The 23,535-nt window shown below is 54.5% G+C and overlaps 1 protein-coding gene across 2 annotated transcripts in view; it reads right to left on the bottom strand.

Moving 5' to 3' along the window:
• The window catches only part of SSH1 (slingshot protein phosphatase 1), a 39,225-nt gene extending 15,950 nt beyond the window's left edge, over positions 1–23,275 (bottom strand). For both annotated transcript variants that reach the window (XM_036448749.2, XM_045585642.1), the window contains exons 1-5: positions 23,090–23,275; positions 17,916–17,956; positions 3,108–3,211; positions 2,411–2,475; positions 1,824–1,945 (exon numbers count right to left, since the gene is read on the bottom strand). In XM_036448749.2, the coding sequence (XP_036304642.1) occupies positions 1,824–1,945; positions 2,411–2,475; positions 3,108–3,211; positions 17,916–17,956; positions 23,090–23,155 (398 nt within the window). In that variant the 5' untranslated portion in view covers positions 23,156–23,275. The remainder of the gene's footprint in view (positions 1–1,823; positions 1,946–2,410; positions 2,476–3,107; positions 3,212–17,915; positions 17,957–23,089) is intronic.
• Positions 23,276–23,535: the final 260 nt, after the last annotated feature.

The raw sequence follows: 23,535 nt of genomic DNA, 5'->3' as shown, positions 1-23,535 counted from the left end.
GCCCGGCCCGGGCCCAGCTCCCGGGTGTGTCCCTGGGCGTTGCTCGTAGGCTGAATTCTGGAAGACACGGGTCTGCGATGGCCGCACCAGAGGGAGCTGCCAGTGACCCCGGCGTGGAGACAGTCACGGGGACTCTGACCCCCTGGTTTGATGTGGTTGCAGTTTCATAAACACCAGGTCTCCACGGCAGCTCTCAGGGGAGAAGGAGCGACCAGCTGACCACACGACCTCACTGCAGCGGGGTGACGCCGCCGATGGCTGGTGCACTCCTGGCACAAAGCCACGCGCGCTCTGGGGGACACAGACGAGCGGAGGCACCAGCCCAGGCTCCGGTCCTGGGGTGAGGGGGCAGGGCAGCGTGCCAACACCACTGCCGGAGCTCAGGGCCAGGCTTCTGTGCCTGTACCTTCTGTGCAGCTGCTGTTTCAGAACCGGCCTGATCCGCTTTTGTTTGGCCCGTCCTACCAGGGAAATGATACTGCAGGGGCTGGCGCCGCTGGGACACGCCGAGGGGACGAGAGGGCTTATCGCAGGGGCTCCTCAGATTCTTAGGAACGTTCCTCCGGAATGTGAGAGAGTCGCTGTGAGGAACCGCTGTGACTGTGCCAAGACCAGCGCCGCAGCCGCCAGCTTACATCTCCGCTGCCACTTAGCAGCCCGCCAGGGAGTACTGTGACGAGCGTGCGACTGTGCAGACAGGGAGCCTGGGCACCTGCAGCCCTGCCCCCGCCCCTGCCCCTGCCGGACTCCTCCAGCCTTTCGTGTTAGGCCAGTTCCCGTCCCACCCTGCAGTCCTCCCCGTCCCCGATGGGCTGACGACACTTCCTTTGCAGAGCTGCAAAGTAAACCCTGTGCTGGGACCCAGACCGGAACGTCCCATCCCCCAGATTTGCCCAACTGCCTGCTTGTCCTCTGAGACCAGCTTAGCCGCTGCATGTTGCAGAGCCTCTGGCATGGCCCCTCTACAGCCCCCCTTCTACTGTGCTCCCCCACCCCTCACCCCCCACGTCTCTGCATCGCTGAGCCATCCCCAGCATCCGATGACGGCTCTTCTTCACTGAGCTCTCAGGCTCTCTGAGGTCAGGAACTGTGTGTCCTGCTGCTTCTGTGTTTACCTGGGCCTTGCCTGTTGCCTCATACACAGGAGAATGCAAACTGTTTGTTTAATGAATGAGATTAATGAATGATGACTAAGGGGGGCCCATTTAATCCAGTTTTAACAAACCCAGGCTTTGCAGTGATTTCACATGCATTAACTTATCCTGGATGTCAGGAGAGCCATTCGCCTTCGTTTCACACAAGTAATGGGGCTTGTGATGCACCGAACTTGGCCTCTAGTTATTGGGACATTCCTAACCTCTCTTCCAGCCTCTGACCCGGGACCGTCGCCAAGTTTGGGGACCAGAGGGACAGCAACACTGGGAAAGGCCCTCGACGTGCTGCCTGTCAAGCACATGCTTCCCAGACAGGCCCGTCTGCCTGGAGGGCGTCCTCCCTGCTTCGTGGGACTGGCACCTGACTGGGTGTTCACCACGGCCGTCACCTCCTCCAGGAAGCCCTCCCGGCTAAGTGCCCTCGTCTGGAGCACCCCAGTGGCACCCAGAGGCAGCCCTCCGAGCACAGTGTAACCTTCTCTCCTCTCAGCAGGCCCTGAGCTCGGAGAGACCGGATCTGGCACGGCGCTGCACACAGGAGCGGAAATGCCGTGCCCTGCTGTTCCTGGTCACCCCGCCTCCCGCCATCGAGCATCCCGCCGCCACCTCCCAAGGACACGGGGCCATGGACATCTTTTCCCAGCGGCGCCTCCCGTCCCATCAGCTCACCTCTCCTTGCTGGAAAAGTCGACGCCCAGCAAGATGCTCTCCTCCGTGTCCTGGCGGCCGCTGCTGTCCACCACCACCATGTACCGGGCCCGCTCCGCCCAGGCACTCTCCAGCCGCACGGCCTGCGGGCAGAGAGGCGTTCATGGCCCGCCCTTCCCGTCATGCCCCTTCCTCCGCCCACCCGAGGTCAAGGACGTCTGCTGTCTACCGTTCCCCGCGAGCTTAGGCATTGAGGAGATTCTCAGGCACAGGAGCCGCATCTCATTTGTACCCCAACACGAGGGACAGTGCCTGGCGTGGGGGGCCCCTCGCCGAGTGTGTGAAACGGGTGAATAATAAAATCCAGACGCTGAAGATGCCAACTCTGCACAGACTGACAGACGGACAGGCACATCCTTTCTCTGGACCCTCTGGGCACCGAGGAGCAAGCACCGCTTTGGCCATTGGGAACAATTTTGAAGAACCGGCTAAAATATAAAAACTCACATACTCCCTGGCCCCTCTCCTCCCCACCCGCTGCTCATCAGTAATTCCCGACCAAACGTCACAATTAAAAATTAAAACTTGCCACTCTCGTCTCTTCTTACCAGCTTGATTCTATCTTCACAACGCAGAAGGTTGATCATCACCTGCAGATGCTGGGGCAAGTCACCTATGGGACCAACAAATCAAGCTCACACAGTGGGAAGACACGCTGGATTCAGAGGAAGGAGAGGTTTCATACAGAGTGAGCAAAGCTTGGGCATCTGCTTTGCTATACACATTACTGTTCAGACATAAACAATGGTTTATGAGCAAAGCCGATAGCAAACTCAAAAATAAAGGTTCTGTTTATAGCTTTATTGTACCAGAAGTCACCGTAGGAAATCATTACAGCAACCATACCCGGAGCACCTACGAGGACGTAAGCACCTAGAGTAAATTTTAAATTCCATGACCGCCAAGGTCATAGGTATGTGATGCCCATTTTAAAGATCAGGAAACTGAGGCTCAGAAGTTGACTATGACAACACAATCAGTTCCAGAACTGGGATCACTCTTTGTGGTGTGAAAGGAATACAACCTGTTATAGAAAGTTTGAAAACTAGAATTAAAAAATACGTTATCACCCAGAGGCCCATCCCCTTGATGCCATGCCTGGCGCGCCTGCGCAGAAGGGGCTTCTCCCTGGACCAGTCGTTACAGCCCTGGCCCCGCCAGTTCCCTGGCCTTGGAAACCCACACTCGGCTCCCCACCAGGAAGGGGCAGAGAAAATGGGCTCCGGTGGAAGGGCACGGGCTTACCTGCGTGCTTGTGGGGATGCTGCAGGCTTCGCTGGCCCTGAGGGCTGCTTCCCTGCTGTAAGAAGAGGGCTGCTCCTTTCACCATGAAAAAGCTCTCGCTTAAGCTGGGGAGAAGGAAACAGGAGCACGGTCAGGCCGGAGCTCAGAGAGGAGAATGGGCAAAGACATGCCACAGGGTTGAAAAGCCGGGGTGCGGGCAGAGAGCACAGAGAGTTCAAACGGGATAAAACAGCTTCTGGAGACATTTCCCAGAGCTGTCTCCCCGGAGCTTTGCTACAAGCTTGCTGCCAGAGAGGGTGCAAGTGGAAACGACACTTCTGCTCAAACACCCGGGCTCTGTGTGGGCTCTGCCAGGCCTGAGAGCCCCCTCCTGGGGACACTGGAAAGGATCGCCCTGTGATACAACAGCCTCTAAAAACAGGGACTGAGCTCTGGCCAGTTTGGCTCCTAGGATAGAGTGGCGGCCTGCAGACTGAAAGGTCCCAGGTTCGATTCCAGTCAAGGGCATGTGCCTTGGTTGCGGGCACATCCCCAGTGAGGGTGTGTGCAAGAGGCAGCTGATCGATATTTCTCGCTCATTGATGTTTCTAACTCTCTATCCTTTTCCCTTCCTCTCTTTAAAAAAAAATCAATAAAATATATTTAAAAACAAACAAAAAAGACAGGGACCAACTCTGCTGAGGGCAGGGGTGCATCTTTCCTAGCCTTGCTGTGGACCTGCCTCTAACTCCGTGTCTTCTCACAGCTTCACTGCATCCTGCTGCCTTCCTTGGATGGGATCCAAGCAAGAGGAAGGGGCACTGTCACCATTTGTTTGCATCTTAAGGGAAGCTCAGTGGCTGTTGACCTGGGATTTAACTTAGTCAAGGTGCTGTGTCCACTGTTGCTTCAGAAAACCTCAAGTCAACCCAATGAATTTCTCAGCAGAATGTATCTTTGGTCTTCTGTTATTTTAACTACCAAAAACAACAATATTCAACCCATAACTTAAAAATTTGCAATGAAAACCTTTCCAAGGTTTCCAAATGCTCTAAAAATATCTTTAGCTTATACAGAAATTAAAATTGCATAAAGTGGTAGACTGCATTATCTATTAATTACTCCCAATTATTCAAAAATATTGTCAACTCTGAAAACTACCCAAAATTATTACGTTTTTTGAGGGGTTGGACTACTTATGATTAACTTCTTTCTACCTCTTAGTATCTTTCAAATCTTCTACATTGAGCAAATATTAACTTTTTTAAGTGATTGTTTTTGACTTTCAAAAGTAATAGAAAACATGTACATTATAATGAAAAAAATTATTCTTACTAATTTTCTGAAAGATCACAATTTTTATAAACTGTAAAAATGATCAATTCTCTCTTGAGCAACCGATTAATATATAAATGACTTGAAAGGGGAATCTCTTAAGAAAATGCGACACTTTTTTGGTTTGAACAGAGAGCAAATCAGTTCCTGGCAGAAACACAGCCACGTCTTCGGTAACATAAGAAAGCAAGAGCACCTCTGGCCAGACATCCCCTGTGAGTGAACTTCTAATCCTGGAATAGGACCGCCAGCACCTCTAACAAGTAACTCGAGGTGGCACGAAAACTCACCCCACAAGCTAGCAAGCGAGCCAGCAGATCCTGGAATCAGAAACGGTTATCTTCTAGAATGCAAGTCCACAATCCCATCTGCTGGTTCTCCTGGTTGAGTTCCCATGCTAAAAATAGGGACTGCTCAAATATCAAATAGGAAGGCTCCGTCTGCCTCTCTCACTGGGGCCTCGGAATTGCTGATAATGGGCTTTACAGATTTTGTAACACCAATACCTCTGTACAGCTTCTTTATTTATGATCGCGAAGGCACTGCCAAGCCATCCTCCCCACCTAGTATGCGTCAGATATCTGTGCTGCCAGTGACGAGTGCTGAGGAGCCCAGGACTCTAACCGATGGAGGAGACGGAGGCAGCCTTCCTTTGCTGCCTCGCTCTCACCCATGGGAGGCGAGAGACTCTGTGGCCCCCACCTGGCCCGTCTGAAACCCAGGCTGTGGTGTTTCACCCAGCACTCTCCCACCCTCCTCTTTTGATCCCCTCTCCTTCCTTAGACTTTCACAACCAACTTTATTTTCAGACACAGATCACTCACTGCGGATGCTCAGGGAAATCTGGAAGAGCTGCCCAAGGGACTCCAAAGCCCACAAAAGAAACGCAACCACCAGCGCATGGAAGCAGCGGGTGGAAAGGTTTGCAAGGCCACATCACCCTCTTTTGTCCACGAGTTAAAAAAACAGAAAAACAGAAATCCGCCCTGATCCGAACCCCAAGCACGCTGGAAACAGCCAGCCATGAACCGTGACCTTCGCCTTGGAAATCACGGGCAGAAATTCCCCTTGGTTTCCCTCTCACTTCCTTTGGGAAAAAAGGGGAACAATGCAGAGGAACAGGCCGCTTTATCCTGTGATCGCTGACGGGGCCAGCTGTTCCTCGGGGTCCCTGAGACTGATAAAGAGCCAGGGCAGGGCCTGCCATCCCCGCGAGAAGCTGGGGGGGAAGGAAGTATAGGAGAGCTGCGAGATGGGGCCCTGTCCCCCTCCCGGAACCCCTCGCTGGGGTGTACTGGAGAGGGTGGAGAGGAGGAGACTGGAAGCTGTGGGCAGCCCCGCGCCCTCACCTGTGCTTGGGTGGCAGCGAGAGGACAGAGCGCGAGGACGGCCGCACAGGATGACTGTCTGGGCCGCGCGGCCAGGGCAGTCACAAGATCAGGAGAACAAGACACGGGTATTTCTCCCAGACCCTGCTTCCCGTCTTCTGTGCCCCGCTCACTGCAGGCCCAGAGCCCCGGGCGCCCTCGGCGTGGCTGATGCGATCACTGTTTCCCTCCGCCAGGGCGCCGTGGAGGGCTCTGCCAGGCCTCGACTACCCAGGGGCAATGTACCCCGATTCCCGGGTCTCAAGGCGCCCCTCTGGGGAAGGAGGCCCTGTAACAAACCCACTTGGGCCATGGCACAGAAGCACAAACCCACCAACCACCCATCTCAGCCACAGAAAACCCGCAGGATGCTGGTGTCCTAAAAAGTTCGCCTCGAGTTCCAGAGGGTCTGACCCAGACACACGAAACGGAACTGTTTCCCTCCGTCGCTGTAAGAAAAATCTCCAAGTAAAAACAAAGCTGACTTTTGCCCTCCCGACCCCCATCCCCGGCGCCGTTATCTCCACGGGATGAACGTGTCCTCAGACACTGGCTCCCGCCGCTTCAGACGCGGCCGCGAGATTAAAGTCTCTACAAGGCACTGAAGACAGAGAGAAAAACCTTAATTGCTGCTCCTCAAAAACCCCCAGCCCTCAGGGCATCAGCAGCCACTGGTCCCTTCACGGAGCAGGGCAGGCGAACAGAGAACAGAGACCAGCAGGGGATACGTACTAATGTGGGCCGGAAGCCTCTGAAGAGCAGAGGTGGCTGCAGGGAGACGCAGAAGTCGGTGAGATAAAGAAGCTTCATGACTGCGGCGATCACATGGTCAGCGACCCCACGCTCCTGCCTTCCGCCCCAGGAGCAGGCGGGCAGGTGAGCAAGAGGCTGGAGTCCTCTGGCGAGGAGTCCTCCCTCGGCCTTGGCCTCAGCCGATGCTCCCGCCCAGAGAGCAAATGGCTCTGGTGGCAGTCTCGTCTCCCCCTGATATTTGGGTTGAAAAAGGCCCTTGTGCCTGCACATCCTGATGAAAGGGCCATTCAGAGGGAGCGAGGCAGCTGAAGTTCCTCTAATCACTTCCCTCCCACGCCGTGGTGGCCTCCACAGAGGCCAGAGGGTGCGCATCAGAAGCTGGGAGGGCGAACAGCTGGCCGCCCGGGCACATGTCCGTGTGACCCACCCGTGCCGGCCGCCATCGTCACACTGAGGGGTTTCTGTCTTTTTCAGAACGGCGTCCACTCACCCAGCCGTGACCATGGGCAGCTGCCACAGTTACGGGGCACTTGCAAAAGCAGAGTTCTGTGGGTGGCACGGCCACGCTGGCCAAGCTGCTTCCCATCCACAAGCATTACATTACTGCCATTACCAAGCTCCTGCCACGTGGCAGGGGCTGTGCCAGGCACTCGGCTCCGCATGGTGTCCAGCTCCCACAGCTCTGAGGGCAGGCAAGCCCTTCGCCATGTGACAGCTGCAGGAAGCCCGTCAAACGCCTGGGTCAGTGTCCAGGACAACCTCACCGATTCCGGTGCACAGCGACGTTTAAGAAAACAAGATACATGGTCTGGGTTGTGATTCGTGGTCTGATATTCACTTACAGGGTTCTGTTCATTCGTTCAAATAGCAAATATGTGCAGACTCAGAAGGACATGCTAAGCCACGCCTGCACACGTGTCCACCGGGGCTAAGGCAATGACCCTCTCTAAGGGACGGGTATATGTTTGGGTGGTTTGGGTGTGTGCCAGGCCACTTAGAAACTTAATTCCTTGAAAAACAGAGACACGAAGTGCAGCAACTTGCATTTATCTGAATGCCCTGCTGTCCAGCCCTGGCTGTCCATCTGAAGAACCTATGGACCAAAGCATATTCATGCCCAGGTCTACCCTTCACTGATGCTAACTCAGAAGGTCTGCACTTAAGTCTGAGCACCTGCTTTTTAAAAGTTCCCCAAGGGCTTCAGACCCATAGCCAGGGGGAACCCCGAACCTCGCAGACATGGGAACGCTGGTTTCTCCCGTGGGCATCCTAAAAATGCCTCCCACACAGCAGGTGCACGATCAGCGTCTCCTGCTGGTGAACGACTCCACCACTGAGAGCGCGAGGTCCTCTCAGGGGAGGAGCACACCTGGACACCGTGAGGGAGGTCACGCCAGGTCAGAGCACAAAACCACTCCCTCCTTGGAAGCAGCAGAACAGGTTGGCAGGGCGGCGCGCCTGCCCATCATCTACCCAGTGCTCTCGGGCACAAGCGTCCCTGCCCTCGAAAGGCAGCCGCGCCGCACGGTGTGGAATGGCAGCGGCGATGACAGATGAGACTCTGGTGAGAGCTGTGGACAAAGCACTCGAGCGAATGTCAACGGGCTTGATCTTCTAGGAACGCTTCCAGGAAGATGGCATTGCTATGCTCGTTTTGGAGACGAGGAAACAGGAAGGTGCTTCAGCGCTATATTTGGGGATCCCTGACACCCATCTCGCACAAAACCAGAGACCATGAGCCTCAGGTACAGGCTCTGAAAAGGGTCCCAAGTGACTGGACTGGTTGAAACAACTTTTATGAGGACAGAACCAGCCCTCGACTGCAGTAGGCTCAGCGCCATGACTACTGAGTGGGCTGTGGTCAGGCTAGTGAACGTGATGATAATTCCAGAAACAAAGAGAGAGAGAGAGAGAGAGAGAGAGAGAGAGAGAGAGAGAGAGAACAAATGTAAAGGTGGGTACCACTGACCACTTCCAAGATATTTGTGATCTAAATGCTAATTCCATTTAGATCACAAATATCTACTGTCTGGTCAAGGCTAAGCCCTGGGCATTCAGAAATGAGACAGACATGGCTCCGCCCTGGGTCGATGTTACGTGCTAGTGGGTCAGACAGACACAGGCAGTCACTGCAATGTAAGGCAGCAGGTTGCCCGGTAAAGGAACATACTGGGTGCTGCAGGTGCACACGCACACACGTGTACACATGCATACACACGTGTACTTGGAAGATCACGTTACGTCTCCCCTGTGATGAACAGAGGAGGATTTGTAAAAGGCCCCTCTGTGAACTCATAAATGCCTATTCTGGTTTATAAGTCAGTTTCTTATCAATTTGGTGAATCTAAGTTGGCTTCTCGGAAGCTGGTCATCCCTGAGTGTAGCAGTAAATTCACGTTTCAGTATGGGCAGAGCTAAGGACCAATCCCTGGGCTTCGGGCTGGGCCGTCCGTCAGCTGAGAAGTTCTCAGCGCCGGAATGCCCGGTGCAGCAGCAGCGCTCACTGAGCTGTGTGTTCAGTAGTAAATGCCACCTTCCATCGGAATGGTGCTTTACAGCTTACAGGGGGCTCATCCCTCCATTTCTGCTGTTACTTCTTAGAAGAACGAGTTTCCATTCTTCTCATGAAAGGACCAAGACAGAGAAGATAAGGACTCATCTGTGGCCATCTGTCTAACGAGGGGCAGGACTAGACGAAGAGGCTCCAAGTCCGGGCTCCTCCGGCAGAACCCCCAGGTCCAAGGGCGGGATGCTGGACCTCAGAACCACAGAGAACCCCACTCCCAGCAAAGGGGAGCTTATGGAGATGTGAAGGAGATGGGAGACGTCCCAGTTGGAGAGGCGAAGAGGACGGCAGGGGGAGACAGAAGACCCTTCCACCGCTCTCCCACAGCTTCTCCCCTCACTTCGAGTTCATGTTCAAGTCGCAAAGACCCTGAGTTGCACCAAGGCCATGGTCTTTCTGTTTTGTGCTCCGCGGTACAGTTCGGCCGGGCCTTGTTCCAAGCACCATCCCTCAGGGCACAAGCGAACAAGGACCTCACCTGACACGGCTAGCGGCTGGAACTCCCAAACCGCTTCCTGCGATACAGCGCGGAGAAGAGGGAAATTCCAGCTCCGCGGGGCATTGCACTCAGGAACGGGGTCACCGGCAAGAAATGCTGGCAGGGCTCCTTACAAGTGTCGGTGCTGCTGGGCCGTGTATTGTTTGGCTGGAAGGCGTAGGCTTCTCTCAGACAGAAGGAATGTCCAGCAGCATTGCAGACAGTAAGAGACATTCTCTGCAGCCAGCTCCACAGCTCCCCTTCATACCAGCGGGGAGGAGCAAGCAGCTGAATATACTGGCAAGCTTGCCAAAGCAGGGTTTCCCCCCACCCCCCACTGCTAAGTAAGACAGCAAATGAGGAGCCTTGCGTTGGCTTGATAACCCTTAGGGTAGTTTCTTGATGGCCCCCCAAGTGCCTCAGGCCCTGTCCATGGGAGCCGGAGCTGGTGCCACCTTCCTCTGGACAGCCGGTACAGGAGGGTCGAAGACCCCAGCGAGGCCACGTGCAGGAAGTGGGGTAGCAGCAATGACCGCCTAGCCAGCCAGAGAGAACAGGCGCGAGAAGGAAATGTTTTTGAAACGACTCCAAAATCCCACCCACGGTGCATCTCCCCCGCCCCAGGTTCTCCGTCCTGCCTTTGGTATATGCAGCCCCAGCCCCTATTCGAGGCCATCACGCCCTAACCTGGCTCCCAGACCTGCAATTCCTAGGCCTGTGTACCTGCTCACTGGTGGTGGCGTGGTCGTGCCAGGTCAGGGCACTTGAACATCACAATGGGGCTTGCTGGCCAGGACGCACAGAGTGTTCCAGTCTCCTTCCCGGGCTGACGTACGGCGGTTCTACGCAAACACGCGTCCTCCCCGAGCGGCTGGGACTCGGCGCTCACCACGCACAGGGTGCACGGGACAAGAGGGACTCGCCGAATAAACGCTGCAGGTGGAGTCACAGGCCCTGGCGCCGGGGTCCTCTAGCCCAGTGGTCGGCAAACTCATCAGTCCGCAGAGCCGAATATCACTGGACAACGACTGAAATGTCTTTGGAGAGCCACATTTTTTAAACTTCAACTTCTTCTGAGACCGCTTTTTCAACATAGACTCGCTCGGGCCGTGGTATTTTGTGGAAGAGCCACACTCAGGGGGCCAAAGAGCTGCATGTGGCTCTCGAGCCTGTTTGCCGACCACGGCTCTAGGCAACCAAGTGCTTCGAACAACACAAAACTAACTTCTCTACCGCACCCAAGTGTCCAGTCCCTCTCAGTGCCCAGAAGACAGTGTGCCCTAGTTGACACATGGACGGTAAAACATCTCTGTAGAGCACATGTGTCAAACACAAGGCCCGCGGGCCAAATCCGTCCCGCCAGGCCTTGCAATGTGGCCCGCACCGCGCTGTCATCACTGCACTCCGCTGCGTTTCCATCACAACGACAGTTTATGACTGTTCAGTAAACCATTCGGCCCGAGATTTAGGCTGGATTTTAGATTTTGGCCCCTTCTCTGATTGAGTTCGACACCCCTACTGTAGAGTATCCTGCTGAGCACTGCATACGGATCACCTAACCAAATCCTCAGCATCCACCTGCATCTGACACAGAGGGAAACGGAGGCTCGGAGAGGTTATGGCACTTGCCAAGTTCGCATGGCCGAGAAGAGACCTGTATCCGAAGGGCATCGGCTGGCAGCTTTCTCTCAGAGCAGCTCAGAAAAAAAGTTCTTTGTCCTGTACTTGCCACTTTTCCGTACGTTTTGTTTCAAAATGTTAAAAAGTATTTTTTTCAGCCCACCCAGCATGGCTCAGTGGTTGAGTGTCGACTAAGGAACCAGGTCAGGGTTCAACTCCTGGTCATGGCACAGGCCTGGGTTGTGGGCTTGACTCCCCAGGGTGGGGTATGTATGAGGCAGCCGATCGATGATTTTCATCATTGATGTTTCTCTCTCCCTCTCCCTTCCTCTCTGAAATCAATAAAAAATACCTTTTAAAAATACATATAAAAATAAATTTTATTTTTTCAACTTCCACTTACTTGGCTTTCGGTAAAACACTACTCACTCTGCACTGGCAGGTGATAAAAGCTTGGGTCCGTCTCACTGGTCACTGTCACGGGCACACTTCCTGGCTTTCTCCTCCCATCTCGGACACTTCCTCCCAGGACCATTTCCCTCTGTGTTTCCCAGAACGGCAAGGTGCGCTGGGCTGTGGGGCATGATGGGGAGCATTGCTCTCCTTGCTCCTCTTGGTCTGTGTGTGTCAGGTTGTGTGGACTTCACACACACACACACACACACACACACACACACACACACGCTGGGCTCCTGGAAGACCTAATTTTAACGTTTTCCTGCTCTGAGGCCACCCTCTGGAGCAGCGAGGGGCCGACCTGCCTGAGCGAGCCTCCCATTGTGCAGGGCACGCAAAGTCAGGATGCTGCAGGCCCGCAGGATGTGACTCAGCATCCTGTTTTCGACGTTTGGGGCGACCGGCAGCTCTGGCGCCAAACGCTGAGCTGACTTCACCTTGCAGGACCGAACACCAGGTTCATGGGTGGGATGGACACACGGCATCGGCTCTCCCCGTGGGCTGCGGAGCCCACGCCCTGACTGTCTGCCCCTCGCCCTGGGCTTCCTTATGAATGCCCGATACTTATCTGGATGATCTATCAGGGTGTCCGTCAGGAATTGTGCCTCAGAGGAACTGACCTGGCGGTGTTCTAAGGACACCATGAATCAAGCAGCTGACCTTGTTTCTCCCTTTGTTTTGACTCCTAGGAAGCTCACGGCCAGATTGGTAGCCAAACTCCGGTAACTGTAGCAACATTATGCCATACACTGCACATATAAACCTTCCAATGACTTCAGCTTATTTCCCCCCACTTTCTCCCTGCCCCATGTTTCTAATTTTATAACATATATTACTGATTTCAGAGAGGAAGTTAGAGAGAGAGGGAGGGAGAGAGAGAAACATAAATGATGGGAATCATTGATCGGCTGCCTCACACCCCCTACTGGGGATGGAGCCTACAACCCATGGGCCCTGACTGGAAATCGAACCGCGTCCCTCTTGGTTCATAGGTCAACACCCAACCACGGAGCCATGGGCCGGCCTCACTTTACTAATTTTAAATTACATTGTTTCAATGACATCACTGAGCTGTCAAATCCCTTTCCCACAGAGCTATGGCTGAACAGCACTCACAGCTACCTCTAGAAGGAAGACTTTTTTTTTTTAACTTAACATGGAATCCAGCATTCGGCACAGGACCAGGACACATACAGGCACCACGTTTACATTGGCTAAACAGATAAACAGAGTAAACTATTAGATAAAAATCACTTCCACTACCAGATTGCTTCACCAGAGGCATTTCTCCCTCCTGCTGCGCATGGCGGAGGGGGGGAGGGGGGCTGCACTGGGCCGGGGGCGTGGGGAGCAGGGGCCGCAGGAAGCCGTCTTGCATACAGTTCAGTGGCCTCAACCCCAGCCTTAAAGGGCCACTCCTAAACGTCCCTGCAACAGACCTGGCCTGGAACAGGTGGGCCTGGACATGTGGGAAGTGACCAGGGATTTACAGAGGTGGCAGCTGGCCTGGCTGTCTCCAAACCACACCGACGGTCCCCTCGCTGGTAGGAGTTCTGCCTGGGCCAGCTTTGGGGAAACGCCTGGAGAACTCCTGGCACACATGTGCCAAGCCCTGACCGGGAATTCCTCCTGCCAGCACAGGGGGGCCCTGTCGGGAGAGCACAGGCCTTTCCTACGGGGACCTCCAACAACCTTCTTTGAAACAAAGTCTTTTTAAAAACAGCTTCAAAAGTAGCCATTCAATTAAAAAAAAAATCTGCAGAAATAAAAATACAAAACATGGTGAGAGTGGGTACAAAGTTCAGTAGAACTTGGAGGGAATTAGGCCAAGCATTGCTTGTTTTTCCTCTTAGCTTCCATGTGGATGACCTTTTGGCCTTTGTGGGGGACTGATCTTGAGTCCACCCATGGAGGAGAAGATGGTCAGGAAGGGAGAGAGGAGGGGCCTTCACCACCATCAATGAGAGTAACTCATGGTACCACGTATCAGGCGGCATCAGACAAGGACGAGGCACTACACACACAACCCAACACTCTCTGAGCCTCACAAAGACCCTCAGTGTCAGGGAGGGCAGGTGGCTGGCCCAAGGTCATGAACATGCAGGTGGTCAGGGGGTGGGACCTACACCCACCCAGAGGCCCTGCTGTCAGGCACAGGCCGACCTGTGTGACTCTGTAATCCACACAACCATCTCGCCCATCTCACCCCGATGCTCAGGCCACACCCACGGGCAGGCCAGCCAGGTTTCCTCATCAGCACATCGCCTCCACCATGGGAACCATCAACAATACCACACCCGCCCCCTGAAGAGGGACCCCCACAGGCCAGGCTCAGGGTCTTGCCCCCCTCCCTGGTCCCATCCCTCTGCACATCTTGAAGAAGACTCCTCCTTACTGGGATTAATCCTATTTTGATTAATCCTGTTTCTTTCTTGTGGCTTTCCCTGAAGCAGAACAACTCGTCTGGATGCTTCAGGCCCGGGAATTTTCTAATAAACTGTCCAAACCCAGAGATCTGACCGCAGCGAAACCCATGCCAACGACGAGATCTGAGGGCGGGTCCCATTTTTCCAAATGGCACTACTGTGCATGTGGCCCGCTCCTGAGGGGAGGGCTGGGGTGCCTGACGAATGACCCCACTTTTCAGGGGTCAACCAGTTTGCTCCGTCTCAGGGTCAAACCCTAACACTGGCCTGGCTAGATGCCCCACAAACATCTGACCTGGCTCTTAGTGTGGGAATAAAGGAGAAACTCTTAACAGCATGCTACAAATTTACCATGAACGATCAGAAGCACAATGTAACATGGAGCTAGCCTGTGAGTCCGAGGACTCTTATTCTTGGATTTGGAAACCATCAGCTAATCCATCTCTTCACTTTGCAAAGGAGGAAATGGGGGCCCAGAGACTTTAGCAACCTGCCTAAGGTTGCACAGCAGATGCTATATCTCGGGACAGAACCTAGGCTTTCTGACTCCCTCTCACGGCTTTGTTCCATTCACTGGGAGGGTAGCCACTGGTCACCAGTTCTGATGAAGAGCTGGCAGGAGCATTCCTGTTATGTGCACACGCTCCCCTGGTGTGCCAAGCATGTGGGAAGAATGAGACAGGGGCCCCAAGGCACTCTTTTGAAGTCTAAGAATTAGCATTTAGAAAGTTTAATGAAACCTACTACTTGGAGCAAAATTCATTTTAAGTTAACCTTAATCATAAAGTTAATTAAGTTTCAACAGAATCAAATTAACTTCAGCTCTGTTCTCATTGGTCCCCACTCTAGGATGAGTTTTCCAACAACGTGCCAGCTGGTGTAGCTCAGTGGTTGGGTATCGACCAGGAAGGAGGTCACAGTTCAATTCCTGGTCAGGGCACAGGCAGTGGTCAGCAAACCCATTAGTCAACAGAGCCAAATATCAATAGTACAATGATGGAAATTTCTTTGCAGAGCCAAATTTTTTTAATTTAAATTATATAGTAGGTACATTGTTATTAAATTAATTAGGGTACTCCTAAGCTGGCCTTTGCTAAAAACTCAAGGGGCCAAAGAGCTGCAGTTTGCCGACTGCTGTTCTAAGGAGAATGGGGTCCTCTGAGGAATTCCAGGTCAAGACCAAAAGGGGAGGGACTCGTGGAGGAAAAGGCAGAGCGGTAAGGGACTGACAGCTGACCACTGAAACCAGATAAAACAGAGAAGACCAGATCCTGCTGCTCTGGCCCACACATTTGCCCGGCCAGGCTCGAGAAAAATGGAAAGAACTCTCATGAGCAGCTCATGCGCTTGATTTGGAAATGCCGAAAAGCAACAACAACAACAACATTCACCCCTGATCCTCACAACCATATTCTCTCCTGGGGCCCCGCCTGGCACACAACCACTCACATCGCCTGCCAGGCGGAGGCAGCGCCCAGGACGGCGAGGGAGCCAGGAGCCTCTGCCAGCGGGGCCATCTGCTCACCAATTCCCACAGTCTGAGCGGCACGGCTTCCAAAAGGGGATCGCCGGGGCCGGCCGCAGTCTGCACATGCAGAGCCGGGGAGAGGAGCAGGGAAGGGGCCTGCACTGCTCTGCGCCGTCAGCTTTCTTCTGGGCGGGAGCGCATCGGTTCCTGAGTTTTCCAGACGGCCTTCGGAGAAACTGTCGGAATGGCAACGCTGGTTCTGCACGCGTGCGTTGCTAGCTGTGTCTTAGGGGGATGCAGCCAGGTAAGGGGTGCAGTGCACGCAGTGGTGGGACCCCTCGGAGCCGGTCCAGCGTGACCCAACGGACACGACTCCTGCAGGGGGTCGGCCCCTCTAGTTTGATGCCGTGAACCAACTGACCTGAGCAGCATCGTAGGAAGACCAACCCCAGCAACGGCTCCCCAAGCCCGCCGTGGACCTGACTCTGGGAGAGGAGCCCATGCCATCTACCGATGACCCTGAAAGGTCGTCGTTTACCTCTGTCTTAGATGGACAGCTGAGACCCACAGAGGCCCGGGCATGAATTCGTGCATGGGTGGGGCCCGGCCAGCCTGGCCAGGGGGAGGGGACATGGGCAGTTGGCTGGCCTGCCTGCTGGTTGAACTCCTGGTCGAGGGGACAATTTACATATTAGCCTTTTATTATATAGGCTATGCACTGAGTGGCCAGATTATTATGCGTTCAGAGATCATCATCATCTGGCCACTCAGCGTGTATCATGGGGCTTCCTTTCCTCAGGAGTTCCTCTCCAGCTCCAAACGGTGAAGAGAACGGGGCCCTCTATGGCCAGAAGGGCAAATACATATTTTCATATCATAGCTGTTTTATATATATATATTTGTTCTTTTAAATATATATATTTCAGAGAGGAAGGGAGAGGGAGAGGGAGAGGGAGAGAGAATCATAAAACACTACGCTGTCCGCCAAAGAAGAGCAATGAAAGAAAACCAAAAATAGCTCTTTGCCCCAAAGACCATCCCAGTGAGACATCTCTGTCCTGGGCCAGAGCCCCGAGGAAAGGAATGGGGGGAAAGAGGGGAAAGAGATTCTGACTCCAGGTCAGGGCTGGAGGGAGGCTGGGGCAGGGACCCGGGCGCCTGCCGCTGCTCAAAGGGCCCCGCACGGTGGTCACAGTGACAGCCCTACTCCCAGTGCTGCCCCTCCACAGACCACGCCTCCCTCCCTGCCTCCGAGCAGAGCCGCGTGCCAGTGTGCTCTGCACCATGGCCCGTGACTGCCCCCACTTGGGGACCTGGCTGGCTCCAGCCTGCGGGCCCTGGCCAAGACCCTGAGCTACCAAAAACACCAGGTCAAAGAGTCAACGTGTCACCGTCGCTGGTCCTTCCTGGAGCATCACCTGGAAACGAGGGCCCAGCAATGGAGAGATGGCATCTCTGTGGTTTCTGCAGGCTATGGTTTGCCCTACACGCATAGGATGTTTACAAATCACGTGTGCCACAATAAAAGCATTTTCCTTCCCTTCCCTCAAACACGCAGAAACTGCACCCACGAGCTGAGCATACTCCTGCTCGGGTGTTAACCCGGGGAACGTCCTGCTGCGGGAGTGAATGCCAGCTTCTGATCCCAGATTTCCTTTTCCAATTAATTTTCCTCCTCCTCCCAAGATGGAACAGACTTTTTTTTTTTTAAAGGACAATGTCCCTGAAATGTTTATGCTTCTGAACTGAAAGAGTCAGAGTTTAAGAATGGCTCCCTGGCACAGAAGAATACATTATATAACGAAGCGCTAGAATCGTCTGCAAAGCACCAAAATACCCAAGGGGAAAACCTTAATTTGGGGGGCAAAGGAAAACAAAAATGCTTTTGGTGTCTACTATGGAATACAGCAGGGATTTTTGTAATGAGTATAGCTAAAGAATTCTCACAAGCACCAAAAAAACAACAACAACAAAAACACACACCTTGAATTAATAAACTTAGAAGGCTGAATGTCTGTTTCAAATCAGCCATGTCCTTACCTCAAAAGAAAGATCCTCCCAAAAGCAGGATAGAAATGTGAGAGCATATCACATGATTTTTTTTTTTTTTTTTAAGCCAAGGGAAGAAAGTATATAATGGTAAAGCAAGGGCAAGGATAGTGGCAATTCTTTTCCTTCTTTTCTAAACATTACGGAATGCTGGTAGAACTGTTTATAATTAAGGTGCTACTAAAAAAAAAATAATAATAATGTATCCTATTTTGAGGGTTCTCCATTTTGGACAAAAAAAACCGACAACAAAGTGTATTTCTTACCTGCTTGAAAGAAGACTTCAGAAGGAAAACGAAAAGGCCGCTTACCTGAGGTTTAGCTTGCGATCTTCATCGCTGCCAGCCTCCAGCTACAGAGAAGAGAGAGAATGTCACATCACAGACAGCACGAGCACCCAGCCTGCGACACGAGTCCACGCTCTCTGCTCTGGTGTCTGAAGACGATACGGACAGGCGTCCAGGAAACCTGGCGATTTCTAAGCAGCCGCACCCTTTCCTCGCCAAGCCTGCTCGCTGTTCCTCGGGGTCATTCCCACGGAGGAATTCACAAGTTCCCCGATGTTTACCCACATTCCTTCCACGGCACCTTGGATCAATATCTGGTAGCGGGACGGGACGTTGCTATCTGGCATTGCTGCCCAAGGCCCTCTGCAGCCCTCGGTTCTCAACTTGCCTGGGAGGGGTGGGTGGTGGATCTTATCCTGTTTCTCTTTTTTAAGGGAGGGGGGCTGTGTTTTCAGAGAATCCGTTTCCTCCTTCAAGCTAGGCCCGTGGTCTGCAAACTCGTTAGTCAATAGAGCCAAATATCAACAATACAATGACTGAAATTTCTTTTGAGAGCCAATTTTTTTTAAACTTAAACTTTATAGGTAGGTACATTGTTATTCACTTAATTAGGGTACGCCTAAGCTGGCCTTTGCTAGAAACTCAAGGGGCCAAAGAGCCGCAGTTTGCCGACCACTGAGCTAGGCCATAACTGAGTGATCAATACCGTTCTAAGCCTCAACAGACAGGTTTTAAAAAACAGCCAACCCACTCCAGGCAAGTCTTTCACAGTGAACGGTGGTCAGGATCAGGCTGTGTCTGTGGGTCTGAAAAGCTCTTGGTGATTCTCAAAAAGGCTCACTTGTTGAATATAAAACCTTCTGGGCGATTGATTGATGTATATACATGAAAGAAAGGGACATTTAATATTTCTAAAAGTTCAAAGCCCAAGAGGGGAGGCTCCAAAAGTAACCATGATTAAGCCCCAACTGTAATTTTTCTTTCTCCCCCTCCCACTCCCCTATCTCACTTTCAAGGAGAGAACTGAAATGAGAATACACACACACTCACACACACACACACTCACACACACACACACTCACACACACACACACACACACTCACACACACACACACACTCACACACACTCACACACACTCACACACACACACACACACACACACACTCACCAAACAACGGCAGCACTGGGACTTGGAGTGTTTTGTATGTCACACAGAGGAGCCCATTGAACGGAAAGCAGTGATGGCTGGGAGAGATGCAGGGCTGACGGAGGACAGAAACCTGACAGGATGATGGGAAAGGGGTACAGAGCTGGTGTAGGGAGGGGCCCAGGCAGCCAGGGACACACGCCAGAGGGTTCTGGAGCCCCTTCGTTTTATTAACTGTATTTATTAAGTATAGAGAAGTAGGCACAGGCATGCACTGGTGGCAAGTTCTCACACTCCCTGCTCCATACGGAAGCAGCAGACAAATCAAGGAGCGCTCTGCTGGCCCCAGGGCTGTGAGGTTGGGTTTCGAGTGAAGCATAAGCAAAACCGCTCACACCACCACCACCACCACCACCACCACTACGGACTTCGGAGAGAAGGCTAGGTCTGACGCAATGGTTGTCACCCAGGGGCAGTGTTTCCAGAAGGAGACCCTGGGCAATGGCTGGAGCCTTGTTGTGGAGGGTGCTACTGGCATCTAGTGGGTAGAGGACAGAGTGCTACTGAACAGCCTACAATGCTCGAGACAGCCAGCCCCTCACAACCAAGATTTCTCAGGCCCCGCCCTCACCGGTTTAGCTCAGTGGATAGAGCGTCGGCCTGAGGACTGAAAGGTCCCAGGTTCGATTCCGGTCAAGGGCATGTACCTTGGTTGCGGGCACATCCCCAATAGGGAGTGTGCAGGAGGCAGCGGATTGATGTTTCTAACTCTCTATCCCTCTCCCTTCCTCTCTGTAAAAAATCAGTAAAATATATATATTTTTTAAAGAATTCTCAGGCCCCAATGCCAGCAGTGCCAACATACAGAAATCCTGACCCAACCCTCCCCCCCCCCCCAAACGAAACTGGAGATTTGCCCGTGAAAATTAGTCATCGTGAATGTCTGTCAAGCATAACGTGATGATCCATTCCTGAAGGTTATTGATTTATCCGCTCTGGTGCTCTCTACCTGTCCTCACAGAGGAACGAGATGAGGTGAACCTGAAAATGCCCTGAGTGAGATAGTGAAAGGTGGGAGTGGGAGGAGAGAAAACAATCAAAAGTGTGAGGAGCGTTGCTCGGCTGGCCAGGCCACGTTGTCCCTCCGTTCCCACGCCGCTGGCAGCACAGGCTGGACCAGGAAACAGCTGCCCTGCGTATCTCTCACTCAAAGAATTCTGGTGAATGAGGAAGTGATCTGGGGGTAGATACTTCAAGACCATTGAATTCTCTCTCTCTCTTTCTCTCTGATTCTCAGGATAAAAGGCAAGGGAAGGTCAGTCTGACAAACCACATATGTCAAAAGAGCATACGCAAGAGGGAACTCAGCCCTTCTGAATGAGTCGAGGCCCAGAGAGGGGAAGTAGCCTGAGGGAGGCCAGGCTGGAGGCAGAGCCGCTGGCCCCCGTCTCTCTGGCCCCAGCCTCTCTGGCCCCAGCCTGCTCTCTCTCTGTTCGCTCTCTGCTCGGTCCTGCCTCTTCTCCAGGCCTCCTCCTACCTGAAGCCTTGCCTTCCAGGAACGCTCCCTGCCTCGGCCGGCTCGCTGCTGCCGGACTTCCGTCCAATGGAAGCTGGCTGAGGATGAGTCTATGTTTACCAGGGCCCGGGCACCTTGGGAAAAATCATGCTTCATAGAACCACGTAAAATGCCTCTAGTGGAAAAACCCCAAATGTCCAATAAAACGGGGTGCATCTCCACCACGGAAATAAAGAGGAATGAAGCGCTGGCATGAGGCACAATGTGGGTGAGCCTTGAGAACATGAGGTAAGTGATAGTCACCAAACATAAAAGACCACATACTCTATCATCCCACTTACAGGACAGGCCCAGAATAGGCAAACCCAGAGAGACACGAAGTGCATTAGTGGTTGTCTAGAGCTGGTGAGAGCAGCGTGGGGGGTCAGGGGTCAGGGAGGAAGGCTCTGGGTGAGGGCTAAGGGTGGGGCCTTCTTTCTGGGGTGATGAAAATGTTCTGGAATTAGACAGTGATGCTCGCACAACCTTAAAACCACTGACGTATACACGTTCGACGGTGAACTGATGGCATGTGAATGAGACCCAGGCTGCGAGGCCCTTCCTGGAGCTGAAGCCTTCCCTCCTTCTCACATCGTTTTTGGGGAGGAAACACGAGATTAAGTGCACAGAGGCACTGGGTCAACGGCAAGGCAGCCATGATGGGAGGGCAGATGACTCTGTGGACAGGACAGAAGCTACTAGGACTGCAGCCTGACTTCCAGGTTCTTCTCGGCTTGCAGAGGAGGCACTGCTAGAATCTTCTGTCTGTAGCCAAGATAACTCATCGGCAGCCACTCTGAGAATGTTCCTGCCAGTCCCAGCAAAACAGGCCAAAGAGCTCCCCGGCCGGTGGGACAGACAGGGCCACGTAAGCCAAATACAGGCCCTCCAGTCTCTGTCTCTCTCTCTCTCTCTCTCTCTCTCTCTCTCTCTCTCACACACACACACACACACACACTCTTCCCTGCTCTCCTCAACTTCCCCCGCAGACAAGGGGCCACTTCCTGGGCCGACGGGGCTCCTCCCCCTCCAGCCTCCTCTCCCTTCTCCAAACAGTGCCCAGTCTCCTCCAGCTGCTCCATCTGCGAGCCGCACTCAGCCTGGCCATGGAGGGGAGTTTACACCGGAGGCCTGGCTGGTTCTCCAAGAGAAGGTGAGCATGGGTAGAGACAAGAGCCTCAGCCCCGCGGCTGCAGCAGTGCCCTGCTCGGAGGGCCCAGACCCAGCCTGGCACCGTCTAGGAGGCTCAGAGGACCAATTCCCCAACCGCCCGGGGAACAAGGAGCCAGCCACACACACAGGCTCACAGAAACCCTGCAGGGCCACCATGCATCCCCAGAATGCATCTGTGCAGCGGGGAAACCCCAGCATCGGCCTCTGCCTCAGGGCCAGATGCATGTACACATGCAACACCCGCCCCCCCCCCCCCGCCCCCCCCAGTGATAGGACAACAAGGAAAGACCCAGGCTGGGCTGCACAGTGACATGACACACGGTCACTGCCACGGGGACACGGGCACAGCCACTGACCCCGGGAGCGTGCCATCAGGGGGACAATCTCACACAGTCACAGGGCGCCCGGCGGCCTCTCGCACAGCATCACACGGGCAGTTTCTGGAACACAGGCCACAGAGTCACAGGCAGCGAAAGTCACACACACACACGCGCGCGCGCACACACACACACACACACACACACACAGCCTCACAGGCACACGGCCAGGCGCTCAGGGGAAGGGCCGAGACCAGCCACCCGGTCACACATCTCAGAACCCACCTCTCACACAGTCGCCCCATTAGGTGTCCCAGGCCCACATCCGGTCTCCTGCACAGTCACCCCCAGGCAGGATTCATAGAGAGACAGCTTCACTGCACAGCCAGCCCCAGTTGGGGTGACACCCACACATACAGTCACCCCCAGGCTGGGGTCACTGTCACAGTGTCTGCACAGTCACCCCCAGGCTGGGGTCACACACTGACAGCTTCACTGCACAGCCAGCCCAGTAGGGGTGACACCCGCACATTCAGTCACCCCGGGATGGGGTCACTGTCACACAGTGTCTGCACAGTCACCCCCAGGCTGGGGTCACACACTGACAGCTTCACTGCACAGCCAGCCCAGTAGGGGTGACACCCACACATTCAGTCACCCCCAGAGGGGAGTCACACCCATCCACATACACAGTCACCCTGAGACGGGAGTCACACCCCAAACACAGTCACCCTCAGGTCTTACAGTCACCCTCAGACGGGGCCACAACTTCACAGTTACACGCACACACACAGTTACACACACACAGACACACAGTTACACACACACAAACACACAGATAGACACACACACAGACACACACACACACACACACACACACCCGAGTCCGGCCGCCCCAGCGGGTCGCACAGCGCCCCCCACCGCAGGCCCCGCGCTCGCCGGCCGCGGGGAGCCCCCCGCCCCGCACTCGCGGCCCAGGCCCGGCGGCGGCGGCCCGGGCTCACCTCGCTGTTGCTGGCGGAGGAGGCGGCGCTGGGCGTCGGCGAGCGCTGCAGGGTCACCAGGGCCATGGCTGCGGCGCGGCGCGGGGCCGCCGAGGCCTCGGGCTAGAGCCGCCGCCGCCCGGGCCGGGCCCGGGGCGCTCCTGGAGCCGCGCACCGGCGGCCGGGCCGAGCCGCGCCGGCCGGGCCCGCCCCTCCCGGTCCGCGTCCCCCGCCCCGCCCCCGCCTTCCGCCTCCCCCGCCGGCGCGCGCCGGCCGGAGCGGGGGCGGGCGGGCGGGGCGTGGGGCGGCGCGCGTGCGCGTGCGCGTGGGGCGGGGCGCGTGCGCGGGGCGCGGCGCGCGGGAGCCAAGGCGACGGGGAGGCCCCGGCTGGCCCGCCGATCACGTTCCCCGCGCGCCCAGCGCACGCGCACGCGCACGCCCGCCCGGCCCCCTGGACATCAAGTCCG

This window comes from Pipistrellus kuhlii, unplaced genomic scaffold (assembly GCF_014108245.1).
Source record: "Pipistrellus kuhlii isolate mPipKuh1 unplaced genomic scaffold, mPipKuh1.p scaffold_m20_p_20, whole genome shotgun sequence".
Lineage (NCBI taxonomy): Eukaryota > Metazoa > Chordata > Mammalia > Chiroptera > Vespertilionidae > Pipistrellus > Pipistrellus kuhlii.
The sequence above is the reverse complement of the archived record's forward strand: the minus strand, read 5'-3'. Positions and strand labels throughout refer to the sequence as shown.